This window comes from Brachyistius frenatus, unplaced genomic scaffold (genome assembly GCF_029030835.1).
Source record: "Brachyistius frenatus isolate BFR_SWC_R1_liver_20210118 unplaced genomic scaffold, ASM2903083v1 Contig_82, whole genome shotgun sequence".
NCBI classification, from domain to species: domain Eukaryota; kingdom Metazoa; phylum Chordata; class Actinopteri; family Embiotocidae; genus Brachyistius; species Brachyistius frenatus.
The window spans coordinates 897,473-914,687 of NW_027210681.1; the positions used below are offsets into that span (position 1 = coordinate 897,473).

The window sequence follows — 17,215 nt, forward strand, 5'->3', positions numbered from 1 at the left end:
ACTCGCTGGTATTGCAGCTGAAGACACTTCTGGATCGGAACCATTTTTCAGACCTGAAGCTACGAACACTTTAATATCCAGTCTCTGGGCCCAAAACTGGAAAATAAGTATTGCTGTACTGAAAGGACGATATCTGTGCTCAGCAACAACAACAAAAAACTTGCCTCACTAAAGAACTATGACACAAATCCACCAGAATCAATATCAGACACTCCTGTCTTGTGTTTTCAACGAATTTATAACATTCGCTGATAACTTTTCCATTCTTTTTAATCTCGTTTTAATTCATTCATTGATCTTCTTATTTCCTGAAGACTGAAGCAACACCGCAGGAACTGAAGAAGTCCTGTTCGGCCCCCACGAGGAACCAGAAGTGAACTGAGCTGAACCTACAAGAAAATGACGCAACCTCTTTAGATGAGAGAGCCAACAGCAACCTTCCACTCGTGTTTTCAGCGTATCAGACGATCACCGTGACTGAGAGTCTCCGCAGAGCGCCGGAGAGAGATGGAGTATCTGGGCGGGATGGAGACAGGCAAGCTATTGATGTGAATCATGCAAAATTTATGGAAGCAATAAAACTGTTCGGCGGGAGGTGCCGGTGGCAGAGGAGCGCTCTGTTGCCGAGGCGCCGGGTAGCTCGGGATAACAACCGCGAGAAGAAATAACACAAGACGCTGCGGCCGTGCCTGCGAGACGGTTCAGAGGGCGGCAGAGGACCACGGTGGTCTGCTGGCTGCTGGACATGAGCGACCGCCACCAAGGTAGATGTTTGAAAATCAGATTCTTCATGATATTGATTATATAAGGATCAACTCTTCTGGTCTGAGTGGGCCGGCCTTATTGCGCAATCCAAACCTTCATCAAAGGGTCATTATTTGTCAGAAAATGTTGTTGTTGTTGTTGTTGTTTCCTGTTGCAGCGTGGATTGTAAAAACAGTCAGCAGATATCAACAGACCTCATCCAGCGAGTCCGACGTGGCGCCGACGAAACCCACCCGACCCGAGGAAGACGAGGAACAACTGTGTTTGTACGACTTACAGGCGTGGATGTTTCCAGTGAAATTGCCGTTAATAAATACGATTAAAAAAAATAAAAAGGTTCGGGGAAACATCAGCCTGACTCTGTAGTTTAATAAAAAATTTAAAAAGTTAAAAAAGGAGGCAGAAGAAATATAAAACACGCAGGTCGGTTTCCTGTCGACGTATTTTCTCCTCCGAGGGACTGAACGTCTAAACAGACATCCAACATGTTGTCAGCTCAACGTCGCTGTGGGTGCGTTTGATTTCTGTGTGCAGGACAAGGTGAACGGTACAGTCGGACACACACACACACACACACACACACACACACACACACACACACACACACACACACACACACAGAGAGACACAGACACACACACACACACACACAGAGACACAGACACACACACACACACACACACACACACACAGAGAGAGACACAGACACACACACACACACACACACAGAGACACAGACACACACACACACACACACACACACACACACAGAGAGAGACACAGACACACACACACACACACACACAGAGACACAGACACACACACACACACACACACACACATACACACACACACACAGAGACACAGACACACACACACACACACAGACACACACACACACACACACACAGAGACACAGACACACACACACACACACACACACACACACACACACACACACAGAGAGACACAGACACACACACACACACACACACAGAGACACACACACACACACAGAGACACAGAGACACACACACACACACACACAGAGACACAGACACACACACACACACACACACACACACACACACACACACACACACACACACACACACACACACACACACACACACACACACACACACACACACACACACAAAGACACACACACACACACACACACACACACACACACACACAGAGACACAGACACACACACACACACACACACACACACACACACACACACACACACACACACACACACACACACACAGAGACACAGACACACACACACATACCATCCAGATTTGACAAGGTTAGTTAATCATCTGTCACGGGGACAGGACGAACGGACAGACTCTCCTCTCCTCTGTCTGTCCTCCATCTCTTCCTCTCCGTCTCTCCGTCCATCGTCTCTCCGTCCAAGGACGACCGTCCTCCTCCACCAATATTAACCTCGCATATCTCACCGAGCGGTTTTATCTTTGGTCTTTGTGTCTGTCTCTCCCCTCCTCGTCGTCCCTCCGCCCCGTCCATCGTCTTTACAGTGCCGTGAGCCCCCCCCCCCGTCCCCCGTCCCCCGTCCCCCGTCCCCCCGATGGAGGGAGAAAGAGCGTCTCTCCATCACTCAGCGCTCTAATCGGCTACACGTCATTGCCTCCCGGCCATTTAGCCCAAGGTAAATCTAGCGGCCCCGTTTTATAAAGAGAGATAGAGAGAGACGGAAATAGAAAGAGGAGGATGGATGGACGGATGGACGGAGGGAGACGGAGAGTCGCTGTGAAGTGTACGAGGGAATGACCGAGGTGTGGAGGAGGTAAGAGGGGGGGAGGTGAAGGGAGGAGGTGAGGAGGAGGATATACGATGGATGAGCGTCTGTGTGGTCAGTGCAGTAAGAAATAAAGAGAGGAGAGGAGAGGAGAGGAGAGGAGAGGAGAGGAGAGGAGAGGAGAGGAGAGGAGAGGAGAGGAGAGCCAGGAAAGAAATGGAAGAAGTTGAGAGATCAGGAAGTAGATGAGCCGACAAGAACAAAAGTAAGAAAAGTAAATGAAAGTAGAGTACAGAGGAGACAAACATAGAAAACAACTCAAAGAAGAAAAGGAATGAAACTGGCAAATAAAGTCAGAGTGAAAGAGAAAGTGAAAGAAGAGGAGGCGAGGAGGAGGCGAGGAGGAGGCGAGGAGGAGGCGAGGAGGAGGCGAGCATCTATCAGCAGCACACTCGCTGTGAGACGCCAGTCAACTCAGGAAATAAGAAAATGAAGAATGATTTCATGTCACGCCGCCGACAAAACGCACATCTGTCAGGAGGAGAGACAGATGTTACCGCACCTCCCTCTCACACCTCCCTCACTCACTCCTTCACTCCCTCTCACCCCTCCCTCACTCCTTCATTACACCATCCCACCCAACCAAAACATTTTAATAAAGACACAGAAAAAGTATCAGTTGCAAGTTCGCCCGCTTCAGCACCAGTTTTCCAAAAAAATTAAAATAAAACATCTCCAGTCGAAATGATACAAAATAAATAAATAAATAAAAACTTTCTGCAAACGCCACATCCTGTTTCTGCTGGTCACCACAAGCTCTTTTAAACGCTGCCCCCCTCAGGCTGTTCGTGCCCATTACAGCGTTGCCACGTATTTATTTTTTCCGACTCGATGATGTAAAAGCGTCTCAGAGCACGAAGGAAAACGATATATATCTTACATCTAAATGTTTGTTCCGAATGCAAAGGATTAATATGCACTCACCGTTGCACTTCCCTCCGTTGGTGGGGTCGCCGTAGTAACCGGGCATGCAGCTCTGGCAGTGCGTCCCCGCCGTCAGGTTTCCGCAGCGTTCGCACACGCTGCCGTTCACGCACCTGCTGTGGCCGTTACACTGACACGCTGGGAGGAAAGGACACACACACACACACACACACACACACACACACACACACACACACACAGTAAAATACACACTGGGGTTTTGGTGTTATTAGGAACATCCCTACAATAATAATAATAATATGAATAATTTCACGAAGTTTCAGTTATTAAAAGCTGAAGGAAGGTCTGGCCCGGCGGCCCGCTCACCGGGACACTGGATGAAGGCCCAGTTGTAGCCTCTATCGGAGGAGCAGAGACCCTGGTCCACCACCATGTCCCGGTCCCGGAGTCTGTCCTGTCGGTCTCTGGGCCCCGTCCGTCCGATCGCGGGCTTCAGGGGCCCCCGGTAGGAGCCCTCCATGCACACGCCCCTGCCGGTGTTACTGGGGTCGCCGCACCAGCCGCACTCCACCCGCTCCAGACACTCGGCGCACGTCCTCAGACCAGAACAGTTCTCGGCTGGTGGTGGTGGGGTGGTGGGGGGGGAGGGGGGCAAAGAGAAGAAAGAGGAAAAGAAAGAGATAAGTGAAGGAGCCAAAACTGAAATAAAAGTATTTTCTGCTGTTTTTGTCAACAATTTCAAATAAAAACTTGCAAACAACCTCAAAAAAAAAAAAAAAAAAGTGTCAAGTTGATCCAAAAACATTAGAATCTTCTTTTCTAATGAATGAGGGATTATTTTCAGATGGACCTCCAGAAAACTAAGAAGAAGGAGTGACTTTAGCTAACAACACCGAGATAACTGATGGACACATTTGATTCACTTTGGATTTGATGAGAGAAGTTGAATGGGAGTCTATGGAGCCGGAGGCTTTTTGGAGCCGACCTCTAGTGGCACTCGCTGGTATTGCAGCTGAAGACACTTCTGGATCAGAACCATTTTTCAGACCCGGAAGCTAAGTCCACTTTTTTTTTTTTTTTAAACATATATGCTATTATATATTCCTGCAAATGCATTTAGACTCTAGCTTTTAAATAAACCTCTTTAAGGTCTCTACTCTACATATTCTGTAATGTTTTTATTACAAAAAGCTTCAGCCGAAGCACAAAAACCAATCCACTCCCCTCAAATATCCTTCACGTCTTTTTTTTTTCCACCATTTTCTTTGACCCTCAGCATTTATAAAGAAATTGACTTTTCATTCCACATGTTAACGAAAGCATTTGTATTCATAAAAGTGGACGTGACATTCAAAAACACTTCACGGGTGCAAATTAAAAAAAAACAAATTTTTTAATGGTATGTCATTCAAAAAAAAAAAATCTCCAAACTGAAGCCTCTCTGTTCTGAAAAAAAAAAAAATCGTGTTTTTTTTTTCTTTTCTTTTTTACTCTGGAGAATCTGGCCTTCCAAAGTTAACTTTAACAGCTTGATTTTGTTTATGCTTCTCCGTCTTGTTGTTGTTGGGTTGTCAACAACAACGTCTTCCTGTCGTGATGACATTTTTTGCCTACAAAAGCGAGGGTTGGGAATACACACCCGACAAAGAGAGACAAACAAACAGAGAGAGAGAGAGGTATAGGACCTCGGCGTGTTCACGACAAACCAAGAAGGTTGAAAGAAGTTATCCGAGGTGTTGCTTCTGTTTCTGCCCGGCGAGGAGGATTCAAATGCAGCGTCAAGTTACAATTTGCATTTTTTTTCTTTTTTTTTTCTTCTTCCTCCAGAAGTTGTTTTCTCTTTTGAACACGAGCCATTTCCATAAGCCACAGATGTTCTGGCTTGAACCAGCATCTCTTTCTCTTTCTCCCTGTGTGTCTGATAGCTGCTTGAAACACACTCCTTATCCTCTCTGTGTGTGTTTGCGAGCTACCTCGTTGCATTATTCAGCCGCAGCAATGCTGATTCATTTGTTCACGCTCCCTCTTTATAATTACAAACTTCTGCTTCTTTTTTTCCTCAGATTCACTCCTTATCTCTTTCCTGCCACATTTTTTTTTTTTTAGTGTTTTGATGTTTTTACCCTCCTTTTCTCTGCTTCCTGTTCACGAAGTCATTTTCCCACCATCCAGCGCTGCTTTCTACCCATTTTGACATAATTAGATTTTTTTTCCTTCTGTATTACTTCCAAAAACACTTTGTGCATGAATGAGATCACAAAGATCTACTTTTTTTTTTTTTTCCTTCATCACCCCCCCACTGTGCTCTTTCCCTTCACCTCCATTTTACTTCCCCTTCTGACAGCTCATTGGATCTTTCACATGTAGTTCAAAGGGAGGCGGTTCCACCAGACTTTCTCCTAAACCAGCACCCGGTGGGGTCTCAAAGCACATATTTACACACCCAAGAGCAGACTTTAATATCCAATGAACATACCGCGCCTGTTTATCATTTTTAAAACACGATTTCTGATTCTTTACTTTTCTTCAACCGAACCTGAGCATTAAAAAAAATGAGCAAATACTTCATTCTTCTTTGGTTTAATAGATCCGATCTGTTTACATTTCGTGTCCCTCCTGGTGAAGTTATTAGACTCACAGTGCCGGCTCACGGTTTTCTGCTTCATTCATAAAGATGGAGTGCTGTTCACATACTTTCTTTAAAGTCATATTAACCTTTTGTTTGTTTGTTTGTTTGTTTGTTTGTTTGTTTGTTTATACCAAACTGGAAACCGGTCTGCGTTGGTTTTTGCTTCCAATTTACTTTAAAAACTGAAAAATATAATGGAACCAGCTGGTTTTCTCAAACTCGTTTTCCTAAAAATCTGATTTTGGGAACGTTTGAGGGCCGGACTGGAACTGGATCCACATGTTGGGCCATATAATACATAAAAATATAAACTCTAAAACTAATCTAATTAATCCACTTTTGAGGGGAACCAACAGAAAACGATGACAAAACGGTCAAAACCTGAAGATCTTCTGTTGATCAAATGTGTTTATGATTAATAAAGTCCTGAACTGTGATGTGTAGAAGCACCTCATTTTATTTAAACTATCAATATCAATCATGACTGAGGTGTTCATTTATCTCTTCTTTTTAAAATTTCATCCAGTAATCACCAGTTATGAAAAGACAAAATGCAACTTTCCTTTTGTACACGTGTTCAAATTCACCAGCCACAACTCAAAACTGAATTGCCGTGAAGTGCAGTAAATGCAAATTAAATCACAACTGGACCTCATCAGTGCAAAAACAAGGGACAGGAAAACATAGTAAACCGTTTTACAGGAAATGAGCAGCAGTTTGAAGATTTAGTGCGTAAATCAGTCTCTATTTATATGTTGACAAATATTCAATCAGATTATGTGTTTGTTTGTTTTTTTTTTAGTCATGAAATATGTTTTCCGGCCCCCGGAGAAATACAGGCTCCACCCGAAAAGGACATTTACTTCCAGAAACAGCCTGCAGCGATAATGCCATGTAGTGGCAGAAGGTGCAGCTAAATCTTTGGTGCTGTTAACTAAAATCTAAAGCCTTGTAAAGCCTGAGGGCGCGCGCACACACACACACACACACACACACACACACACACACACACACACACACACACACACACACACACACACACACACACACACACACACACACTCTTACTCCCCTTTCCTCGTCCTCCTCCACCCCGAGTCGACAAGACTTCGTAAAGGCAATAACCTCTCTTAATTCTTTCCATGTGGAACACAGATGAAGCCAGATAATTGGAAATGCTATTAAAAATAGAAACGGCTCAGGCACGGAGAAGATAGGAGGTAAATTATATTATCTACCCAAACCACTGTTATGTAAGCCAACATCCAGGGTCTTAGCGTTTTGCTGGAATTTTTTTTTCCTTCTTCTCCAACTTCTCTGTGAACTGCTTCCTACTTGTGCCATTCGGTGTCCTCGGGGCCCCGTTTCATCATGTTTGTGGCATTCATGCTGATGCCTTGAAATATTTGATCCATTTGCTCTCTCTGATTTTGACACGTCTCACAAATGGATTGCAGTCTGGAGCCGCAAATGCACCCTGCGATGAGTGTTCGGGGAGGCCGTCTGTGCGCAGAGATTAACTCGGCGTCGGGATGTATTTTAAGGAGTGCAGGCGGTCGCGTCGAGGCTCCGAGTGTTTTCTCATCTCTCTTACAATCACTCACACTGGTGGTGAAGAAGGAAAACCAGGTGAGAGTGATGTCGTGCTCCTGACTTGCAATTCTGAAAGCTACGTCCACTAATATACCATCCACCATAACAAGCTTATTCAGCTGGTTTGGGTGGAGCTCAGCTATGTGTGTGGGGGGGGGGGAACTTTCATTTGGTCAAAGTAGCTCTCAGAGGAAAAAAGGTTGATCCTAAACGTTGCTAGCAGGTCTGTGACAAAACTCTTGAAGAGGAAAAAATTGAATTAATAAAATTATTGTTTGTGTATTCCCTAAAACATTAGTTCCATTATTGTCCAAAAACTATGAAAAAATCATTAGGAACTGATGTGGAATGAGATTGAATGACATATATATATATATATATAAATGATTTTGGGCTTAAATGTACATCTTTATTTTTGTATTATCTGCAGGGTTTCTGTCAACGTCATGTGAATGAAAATGAACAGAAAATAGATCCGTGTAGTAAACTAGGTCAAATCCAAGAGGACGTGAGTTTGCATCTTCACCGCTGACTGAAAACTTTTCAAGCGTTTAAAGTGTCAACAAGCGAACATTAAGCTACAGCACATCCCACAACCTTAAAATGAAACATAACATCCACCACACAGGAAAAATAAATAGTTCTTCCTTTCCATCACCCTCCCGACATGCACGCCTCGGCTGAAATCAGGATATTAGTCGTCGTCATTGACAGATATAACCGAGAGGATATCTGAACACGGCAGATGACGAATGTTTTGAGGAAAATATCTGTTGCAGCAAAAAAAAAAAAAACAGGACTGCCTGTTCATGCTGGGGGAATTTTCACCTTATCAAAAATTCTCCTCAGCACAATCGTCTCGGCGCCACGTTCACTTCAGCGGCTCTGATATTCTCGGTGTCCCCGGATAGCTCGTATATATCATCTGGCTTCATCTCGTGTAATCCATTTGCTGCTACAGTACTTTGACAGTTAGCATCGCCGAAGCCAGTAGCACGCAGATCTGCGAGCCTCCCATACATAATACATCAAGTGTGGGAGCCATAAGCTGCCTTCCACTTCACTTTTTCTCCCAAACAGCAGATAGACACCATGTGGAATATAACACACACACACACACACACACACACACACACACACACACACACACACACACACACACACACACACACACACACACACACACACACACACACACTTCTTGTGAAGATTGCCTCTGAGAAAATAAGGCCATTTCTCTGCGCAGCAAAAAACCAATATCAGCTTCGACAACATAGCCATCATCTGGCCGGTGTGTGTGTGTGTGTGTGTGTGTGTGTGTGTGTGTGTGTGTGTGTGTGTGTGTGTGTGTGTGTGTGTGTGTGTGTGTGTGTGTGTGTGTGTGTGTGTGTGTGTGTGTGTGTGTGTGTGTGTGTTATGTGGACGACAAAATACACACAGCAAAGTGGCCGAAAAATTAGAAACTCCTGTGCACTGTAATCTAATACACTCGCTGCTAAATCTCATCTTTGTGCTTTCAATTGTTGCTGATTCTCCTCGTGGTCTTTTTGTTTTGAGCCTGTGGTTTGTGGTCATTTTGTTATTTTGACCAAAATCACACCGATTCACAAATGATTTCACATTTTGCTCCTCATACAAGTAATATGGAACAGTTGGGTGATCGGCGGAGGCAAAACGTGAAATAGTCACGCCGCTTCAGTACAGCTAAGCGTGAGATAGCCACGCTTCGCGCTGTCTAGGCGTGAAACTCAAAGTGCTGCACTAAAGTACATATTTCAAAATCCCTTCGTGTTCTTCAACACTCTCCGTTGAAAAGCTTCTGGAAGCAGGTCTACCTGCGTTTTCCAATATTATTGGGTTTCAACGGAGACCTGAGGTCTCGTGATGAACACACCGACATGACCTTGTGCCAGCCACTCGTCACATTTATTAAATGCTAGTTTCTCTTCTTGTCGGGCCGTTTTTCTCCTTCGGTATTGATTCATCGGTTGTTCAAATGTGCATTACGGCAAATGAATGCTGATTTTCCTGCTGCTGATCTACAAGGACTTTAGAGGTGGCTGTTCTGAGTTAAGAGCTCCCACTTTGAAATCCCTGCAGTCGTTCTCCACTTTTAAAAGCAGCAGATGTTTTTGTGTATCGCCGCGTCCACTGACAGGATGGATGTGGGATGTGTCTTCAAAGAACAGTTACACTTCCATCCACATTTACAGATGCCAAACACATAAAAAACAAAAACAAAGTAAGCCCCCCCAAAAAAAGAAGCTGTTTCAAAGCAGAACAATTAGGCTCAGATTGAAAAATCTGAGTTTGCTGATAAAGAAGCTCCAAAAGAACGTCCAAATTGGACATCTGGGGCTTCACTGACGATAATCATTTCAAGACATGGTGCTGAGGAGTTTGCCGTTAGCCTCCAGCCAAAACGGGAAAGACACACAAAGCCTGCGGCCAAATCGATCTGATAAAGAAACAACTCGGTTCAAACTTGAACTTCAGACGAGCCGTCGTCTTCTGTGGATCCTGCAGGTCCTCGCTTCCAAAAACAACACACGATTATTCCATAAAGAACAGAAGCGAAGCCGAACGTTACGCAAGAAAACGATAACCAAAGCGTGACGGATGTGAAAAGTAAAATATGTCATATTTTTACATTACGTGCTGCGCTTTGAGCAACAAAAAAACAGAATAAAAAAAACCTCCTACACACCTTCTGCCACCAAACGGAGATGTGAATAATAACAGAGCGCAAAGGAGAAAGTGCCATTATGTAAGCATTGAAGGTAAAAACCGAAAGGAGGAAAACAATCTGGGCTTGCTAACCGAAGGCTGGAGAGCCGTCTGCAGTCAGACGAGTGGCAGCAGCAAGGAATAATAATCACCCGTCACAAGACACATAAATATCGACGCTATTTGAAGCTCTTCCTTTCACTTTTCGACTATTTGTCAAACAAATGACAGAAAACAACAATAAAAAGTTTTGTCTGTTTGATTTTTTTTTTTTTCTACCAGAACTTTGTTGAATGGCAGAATAATACTTAACCTGAACTTTCGCAAAAATAAATAAACCGGTGAACACCACGGGAAGCGCCGAGGCGTTTCTGAGTGACGGTCAACGTTTCAAGAGGGGGCGGAGCTTCACCGTCCGGACAAGAAGGCGCGTCCGGTTCAGGAGACACCAGCTGGGTTTTTCTTTGTGCACCTGTTAAATTCGTCCCCCAGAGTCAGACTGTCAACACCGAGTTCGACCGGGAACTTTCTGAGGCGTCTGAGGGGAAAAAAACGTTCGCTGCAAACCACCTGAACAGTGTCACCATGGCAACAGGGTTCTCTCACTTCTTCTTCTTCTTCTTCTTCTTCTTCTTCTTCTTCTTCTTCTTCTTCTTCTTCTTCTTCTTCTTCCTGTTGCTCAATAATTCGTCACAAGTTTCAGGTTTTGCTTCGGGCCATAAAAAGTATGTGGAACTCAGATGCTGGTTTGATGAAGCGTTGAAACTTGGAGGACTTTCTCATGACGGTTACAGCTTCTCTGTATGTATATGTGCAAATATAAAGTGTATATAAAGTGTATATAAAGTGTATATAAAGTGTAGATAAAGTGTAGATAAAGTCTATATATTAGTATATAACTGCTCGTCATTTTTGTAAACAATTTCCCTCGTTCCTTCTCCGGTGAGGTGCAGGATTTTTTTTTTTGAAATCCCAATAAATGTTGGTAGAAATGTCCTTTTTAGACAGCGAACGCTCAGCAGCACTCGGAGAGGTGAAGCCGACAAGCTGCTCCGTCCCGGGGGGGAGGAGGGAGGGGGAGAGGGGTGGAGGGGGAGAGGGGGAGGGTAGTATGAGAGGAATGTTAAGAGACGGCAGCAAGGACTTCATATGGAGTCCGTTATGTGTCATTGTAGATGATCGATTTTCTGCCCTGTAGCTACAGGAGAGGTGGTGGGAGTGTGTGTTCGTGTCCTTGTGTGTGTGTGTGTGTGTGTGTGTGTGTGTGTGTGTGTGTGTGTGTGTGTGTGTGTGTGTGTGTGTGTGTGTGTGTGTGTGTGTGTGTGTGTGTGTGTGTGTGTGTGTGTGTGTGTGTGTGTGTGTGTGTGTGTGTGTGTGTGTGTGTGTGTGTGTGTGTGTGTGTGAGGGGTCGTCCTGACTGCTGATAGGAGAGGGATCGATGGGAGTCTGTAATGACTCCACACGCCGGACTCCGGTCGCCTCATCAAAGATTTGAGGGAACGTAACGTTTTCTTCTCTGCAGCGTCCACCTCACCGCATCGAACTCAAACAGCTGATATAAACCGAGATAAATGACAATAACACTTGAATATCTGTGTTGTTTTAAACCAGAAAACATTCGCAGCGGTTCCAGCCGTCACGTGAATAAAGAGCATTGTTTGGGAGGATTGAAGCCAGAGTCTCACCGGTGCAGTCCTGAGTCTGCCACTCCAGACACTGGCCGTAGGGGAAGGAGATGACGTAGGCCGAGGAGTCGACGCAGCGCTGAGCGTTGCTGCACCACATGCACTCCATCGCCTGGCTGGTGCAGTTGGCGCAGCTGTCGCGCAGAGCGCAGGGCGTCTTGCAGGGACGGACGCTCTGACTCTGAGGACTCCCTGGACAACGGGAGACACGGACAAACGCGGGAAAATGAACAAAGCGAACTCAAACGAGACGAGCTGAATTTTTTGGCTGTTTTATTTCCTCGTTTAGGGATTTCAGTTGATTTTTCATCTCAATGCTTTTTATGTGTTTGATCGTTTCATGAGTTGCACCGAACAGCAAAGGGTAAATTCAGCTTCAACTTTTATTTACTTTAACTTCTCAGTTTATTCATCAAAAAGCAGAAAAATGTAACTTTTTTTTTTTTGAAGAACTGTGATTAATCAAGTTCACATTTTTCCTCTGATGCGAACTAACTGACTTTTTGATGTTTTTTTCATGGAAGTTTCAACACGGTTCGATATGTTTCTTGTCTTTCTTTTTTTATCATCTCTCTTGAGAAAAACCTCCAAATATAAGTCTGCGCTCCGATTTATTTCTACAACCGTTTCCTCTCTCTGCTCTCTGCTCATTCTTTTCTCACCGGCAGGTTTCTCACAGATCAGGCCGTCGGTGGTGGCGGTGCACGGGTTGGCTTTGAGGCCGGCCGTCTGCGCTCGCTCCAGGTAGGCGCAGAAACCCGAGTCGCTGGGCTCTCCGGGTAACCAGCGCAGGCTGGTGTTGGTGAAGGGCGACGCGTCCTCCCAGCCCCAGTACGACACGTTGATCTTCCTCAGGCCGACCCACGGAGACAACGTCTGCAGCGGGACGAGGGGCGGAGACGCCGTTTCACTCGGGACTGAATCTGTGGGTCGGTCGGTCCGAACGGGGGAATCCTGAAATTCAGTGACCGTAATTCATTAATAGTGAAATGTAAAAGTATTGTTGCTCTACAGGTTACGACAGTCACGTTATCAGTTTCAGTTCAAGTGTATTAACCCTAACCCGATTCTTCAAGATGTTCTTTAAAATAAGGAGAAAATGAAAAGATTAAAGCTGCAGATCGACCAGAGAAATACTGAATAAACTCCTCATTTGATCCTTTTTCATTGTTTCGATTTGTTTTAGAAACAAAAAAATGTAAATAATGAGCTGTTGCATGTAGTTCACGTGTGTTACCTAAAAACAGCAGCGTGAAGAAAGAAAGCACTCGATGCTCAAATAGAAGAAGTCTCCTTTTGCCAAGAAAAGTGTTGTTTTACATAAAAGTGGATGCTAAATTAAACCTGCTCTGAACTACTGTAATTGTTATAAAAGCAGAAACTAATTGAGGATTTTCTAAAGAGACCTTTAATTATAGCAGCTGCCTGAAGTGGAGTTCAGTGAACACTTCATTTGTTCAATAATGGAGATGAAAGGAAGATTTTTCTCACCGCCGTGATCTATTTCATGAAAACATTTCAGGTTCACAAAAAAAGCTTGTGAAACTATATTTACATCAAAGTAAGTGTGTATTCATGCATGTTTGAACATATTTTACCATCCAGGTTCAGAAATAATTCCACATTCGCAGATCATTAAGACTTAAAAAAAAAAAAAAAAAAAAAAAAGCACCTCTGAAATATCACGGTGAGAAGTTCCTGTCCGATATTAGTTTGAACATCAATGTGCTTTCATTTTTGTTCCACATCACAATCGGAGTCACTGACGTAAACAAATATTGATGCCGTCAGAAAAACGCTCTTTTATTGACGAGTGGCCGTTAAACACTCACGTGATTAAATATCTCCGTTTTTTTATGAGCTCGCCAACACCCGTTCCTCGTCTTCTACTAATAAATAACTTTATATTTACGATGTTCAGGTAACACGTTGTAAAGGCGTTTTATAATAAATCAAACTGTTATTGTGTATATTATTGAGTCGCAGCATATCAGTCCAATTGTCTGTAAATCAACGCGACGGTATTTCATTCACTGAATAAAAGGCCGCTGAGCTGCAGTTGCGTTCAGGTACAGCTGGTAAATGTGAGTTGCCATAAATGTAAATAATGTTTGTTTCTTCCCCTTATTTTCATTATAAATCAGCCTGACAAGATTAAAGTATTGAAGAGTAGTTCAAAAGTTCATGGTGGCTGTTTTTTAGTTATTTTTTTCATAAAATTATAATAGTGCTCACATATTGCATTAAAATGGCCTTGAACGCATCTTAACCCTGCATGGAAACAGCAATAAGAGCTGAAGAAACCCACCTTTTCTTTTTTAAAGATAAATAATCACATCAAAACAGGGCAACATAAGCATGTTTATTCATAAACTAAATGCATACAGATGAAGTATTTATGCTACTTATTGCTTATTTTAGATTTGAACTCCGTTTCATTTTATGCATTTTATCTGTTATCTTAGTTTCTTTTCTATATTTTGAAATGTGCCTTTAAATCGATTTTTATGTGAAACAGTGCATGTAATGTTCTTGCTGTGAAGCCCTTTGAGCTGCATTTTTTTGTATGAAAGGTGCAATAAAAGCAAAGTTTATTATTATTATTATTATTATTGTTACTTTTTGTCAGCTCAAACGTGTCTAAAAATTGGATTTGATATCATAAATGACGACAGAAGTCACAGAACTTCTTGCGAGGCCGGAAAGCGGTGGCCTGAATACTGAAAAGCTTGAGGAGAGAGTTTCTTCCTGCAGGACAGAGTTTGTGGAGAGTTTCTGACCCACCTGCTCTCGCAGCTTCTGCAGCTCCTCCAGAACAAAGTTGACCTGCTTGTCTGTGAGCAGCGAGGCGATGTTTCCTCCCAGGTTCTTGCAGTAGTGCTGAGCGTTGTCGTAGCTCTCCCTGCTGGAGTTGATCCTCAGGCAGGCGTCCCCGACGTGATGCCAGCCCTCCCCGCACAGCTGGCCTGCACACGCACGTACAAATATTTAGCAATTTAGTCACGTTAATTTGACGTTTCGCTTTATAGTGTTTAGCATGTTAGGGTGTGAGCAGATAGCACGCTAACATGCTGATGTCATTTTAGCGTGTAGCTACGATGCCGGCAGGAAGCAAACAATTAGGATGTAAACAATGGGGGGGGATACGTATAAATAAATACCGAACCAACTTTAGATGCTGATAATAATTGATTTATGTTGTTATTTTTTTTATCAGATCACCAAATTCTTTTCTTAGTACACAACTGAATCATCTGTTTTATTTTCGTGGGATTAAAAAAAAAAAAAAAAAAAAATCTGAGCGTGAAAACACTCATTGTTGTTATCGGGGTCACGGCGGCGTCTTGTGGGAAACGTTATAACAGGAAAGGCCGTTCAATTAACCAGGATGAAAGAGAAGAAGGAACGAAGTCTTTCTGCCTCCGCTTGAGCACCGTTGTTTATTTTTGGTCTGCGGGACTGATTACGTTCACAAGACCCATAATGGTTTCCATCACCAACCTTTCATGCTTCCAGAAAAGAAAATACCTGCTTTGCTTTATTATTATTATTTTTATTATTTTTTTTTCCTCGGGGCAATAATGGACCAGAACAGGAGGAGAAAGACCATGATGGAGGGAGTGGAAAGAAAATAGAGGAGTGGAACATAAATAGAGAGCTTAGGTTACAGTCTGTATAAAAGTAAAGATAAACATGTCAGGCAGTTTAGGATAATTAGTCATAAACATGATGTCTATAGGGGGGGAAAAAAAGAGCCTGTCTGCTATGAATACTCCAACTTCTCTTATGGCCACGCTGAACAGGAAATATGAATATGAAATATATGAACAGACAGAAAACACACTTTGTTTCCTGACTCGCTCATAAAGACATGTTCATCCTGATCAATACTTCCAGATCAAATATCGGCTTAAAGCGACAGGACGTCGATTACGTGCCGACAAGCCGTCAAAGACTCGGTGGAGTCAAACAAGATGCCAAATTTGGAGCCGTTTGTTTCAACACATTTCTCAGTATTTGGATGATAAAGGAGATCTGTAGCGATCACGGCTGCAAAAACGCCGCGTTCCAGATGTTGTACTTGTGTTCCAGATGTTGTACTTGTGTACTAACACTCACTATTTTGAGTACATAAGTACAGAAACATGCAGTACCGGGATGATGCACTCAAAATGCCCCCAAACAAGAAACATCTGGTCACTTTCCACCCTGAACGGTCGCCATCTCGGCTACGTAGAGGAAAGGGGGGCGGAGCCACCGCCGGAAAGGATTTTCAAATTAAAAGTGCCTGAGGAAGCTGCAGCCGTTCCTGTCCCACAGCTAAGTTTTCCTTAACAACTGGAAATAAATTGAAAATAAACAGGAAATAACAAGAGATAGGAGCGTTGACGGTGCTGATAAAAGGAGAATATGTTTCATACATTTTCTTCTGGGCAGATTGTTTTGTTTTTCCTCAGTATGAAATTATGGTGCTATTTAGACTTTTTTTTTTTTTTTTTTTTGCCCAGCTTGAGAACAAAACCACCATTTTCCGGAGTCCTACTATTCCCCCCCCGGTCTCTCAGCACAACATCAGAGCCCGCTAACGCTTCATGTTCGAAGCTCTACAGGGTCTGGACAGAAAAAAAAAAGGGGGAGCAAACACAATAACATCCTCTGCTTAAAGCTACTGACGGTTCCCAAAGACCCTTTCTACACCTCGGCCGGCCCCCCGTAGCCAAGCACACCAGGATCAGTGGTGGAGGGTGGAGGGTGGAGGGGGGGTTCCTTACGGCCCCTTTAAGCCTCGCTGCAGCGCCAAAGTCAAACCGAGAGCAGCTTCAGCTGAAGGCGACTCGGCGGAACTTTTGCGGACTCCCATTTGTTAGTCAGCCAAAGGATCCATATTCAGAAACATCCAGAAAACACTTCTTAATTGGCCAACTTTCCTGAAGTGTGCATCACCAACGCTGCTAATCCGCTCCGCCTGCACGTCCGCACGCATCCACGAGGGTGTTTATTTGTTACACTGAGAAGAAGCAGCCAGTTCAGTGTGGCAACGAGTGTACAAAGGCCGTGTGTGTGTGTGTGTGTGTGTGTGTGTGTGTGTGTGTGTGTGTG

The 17,215-nt window shown here is 43.8% G+C and overlaps 1 protein-coding gene across 6 annotated transcripts in view; it reads right to left on the reverse strand.

Moving 5' to 3' along the window:
* Nucleotides 1–17,215, reverse strand: part of atrnl1a (attractin-like 1a) — a 199,049-nt gene that overhangs the window by 132,222 nt on the left and 49,612 nt on the right. For all 6 annotated transcript variants that reach the window (XM_069709300.1, XM_069709299.1, XM_069709302.1 and 3 more), the window contains 5 exons: nucleotides 14,900–15,081; nucleotides 12,778–13,069; nucleotides 12,116–12,307; nucleotides 3,848–4,099; nucleotides 3,521–3,658 (listed from right to left, as the gene is read on the reverse strand). In XM_069709300.1, the coding sequence (XP_069565401.1) occupies nucleotides 3,521–3,658; nucleotides 3,848–4,099; nucleotides 12,116–12,307; nucleotides 12,778–13,069; nucleotides 14,900–15,081 (1,056 nt within the window). The remainder of the gene's footprint in view (nucleotides 1–3,520; nucleotides 3,659–3,847; nucleotides 4,100–12,115; nucleotides 12,308–12,777; nucleotides 13,070–14,899; nucleotides 15,082–17,215) is intronic.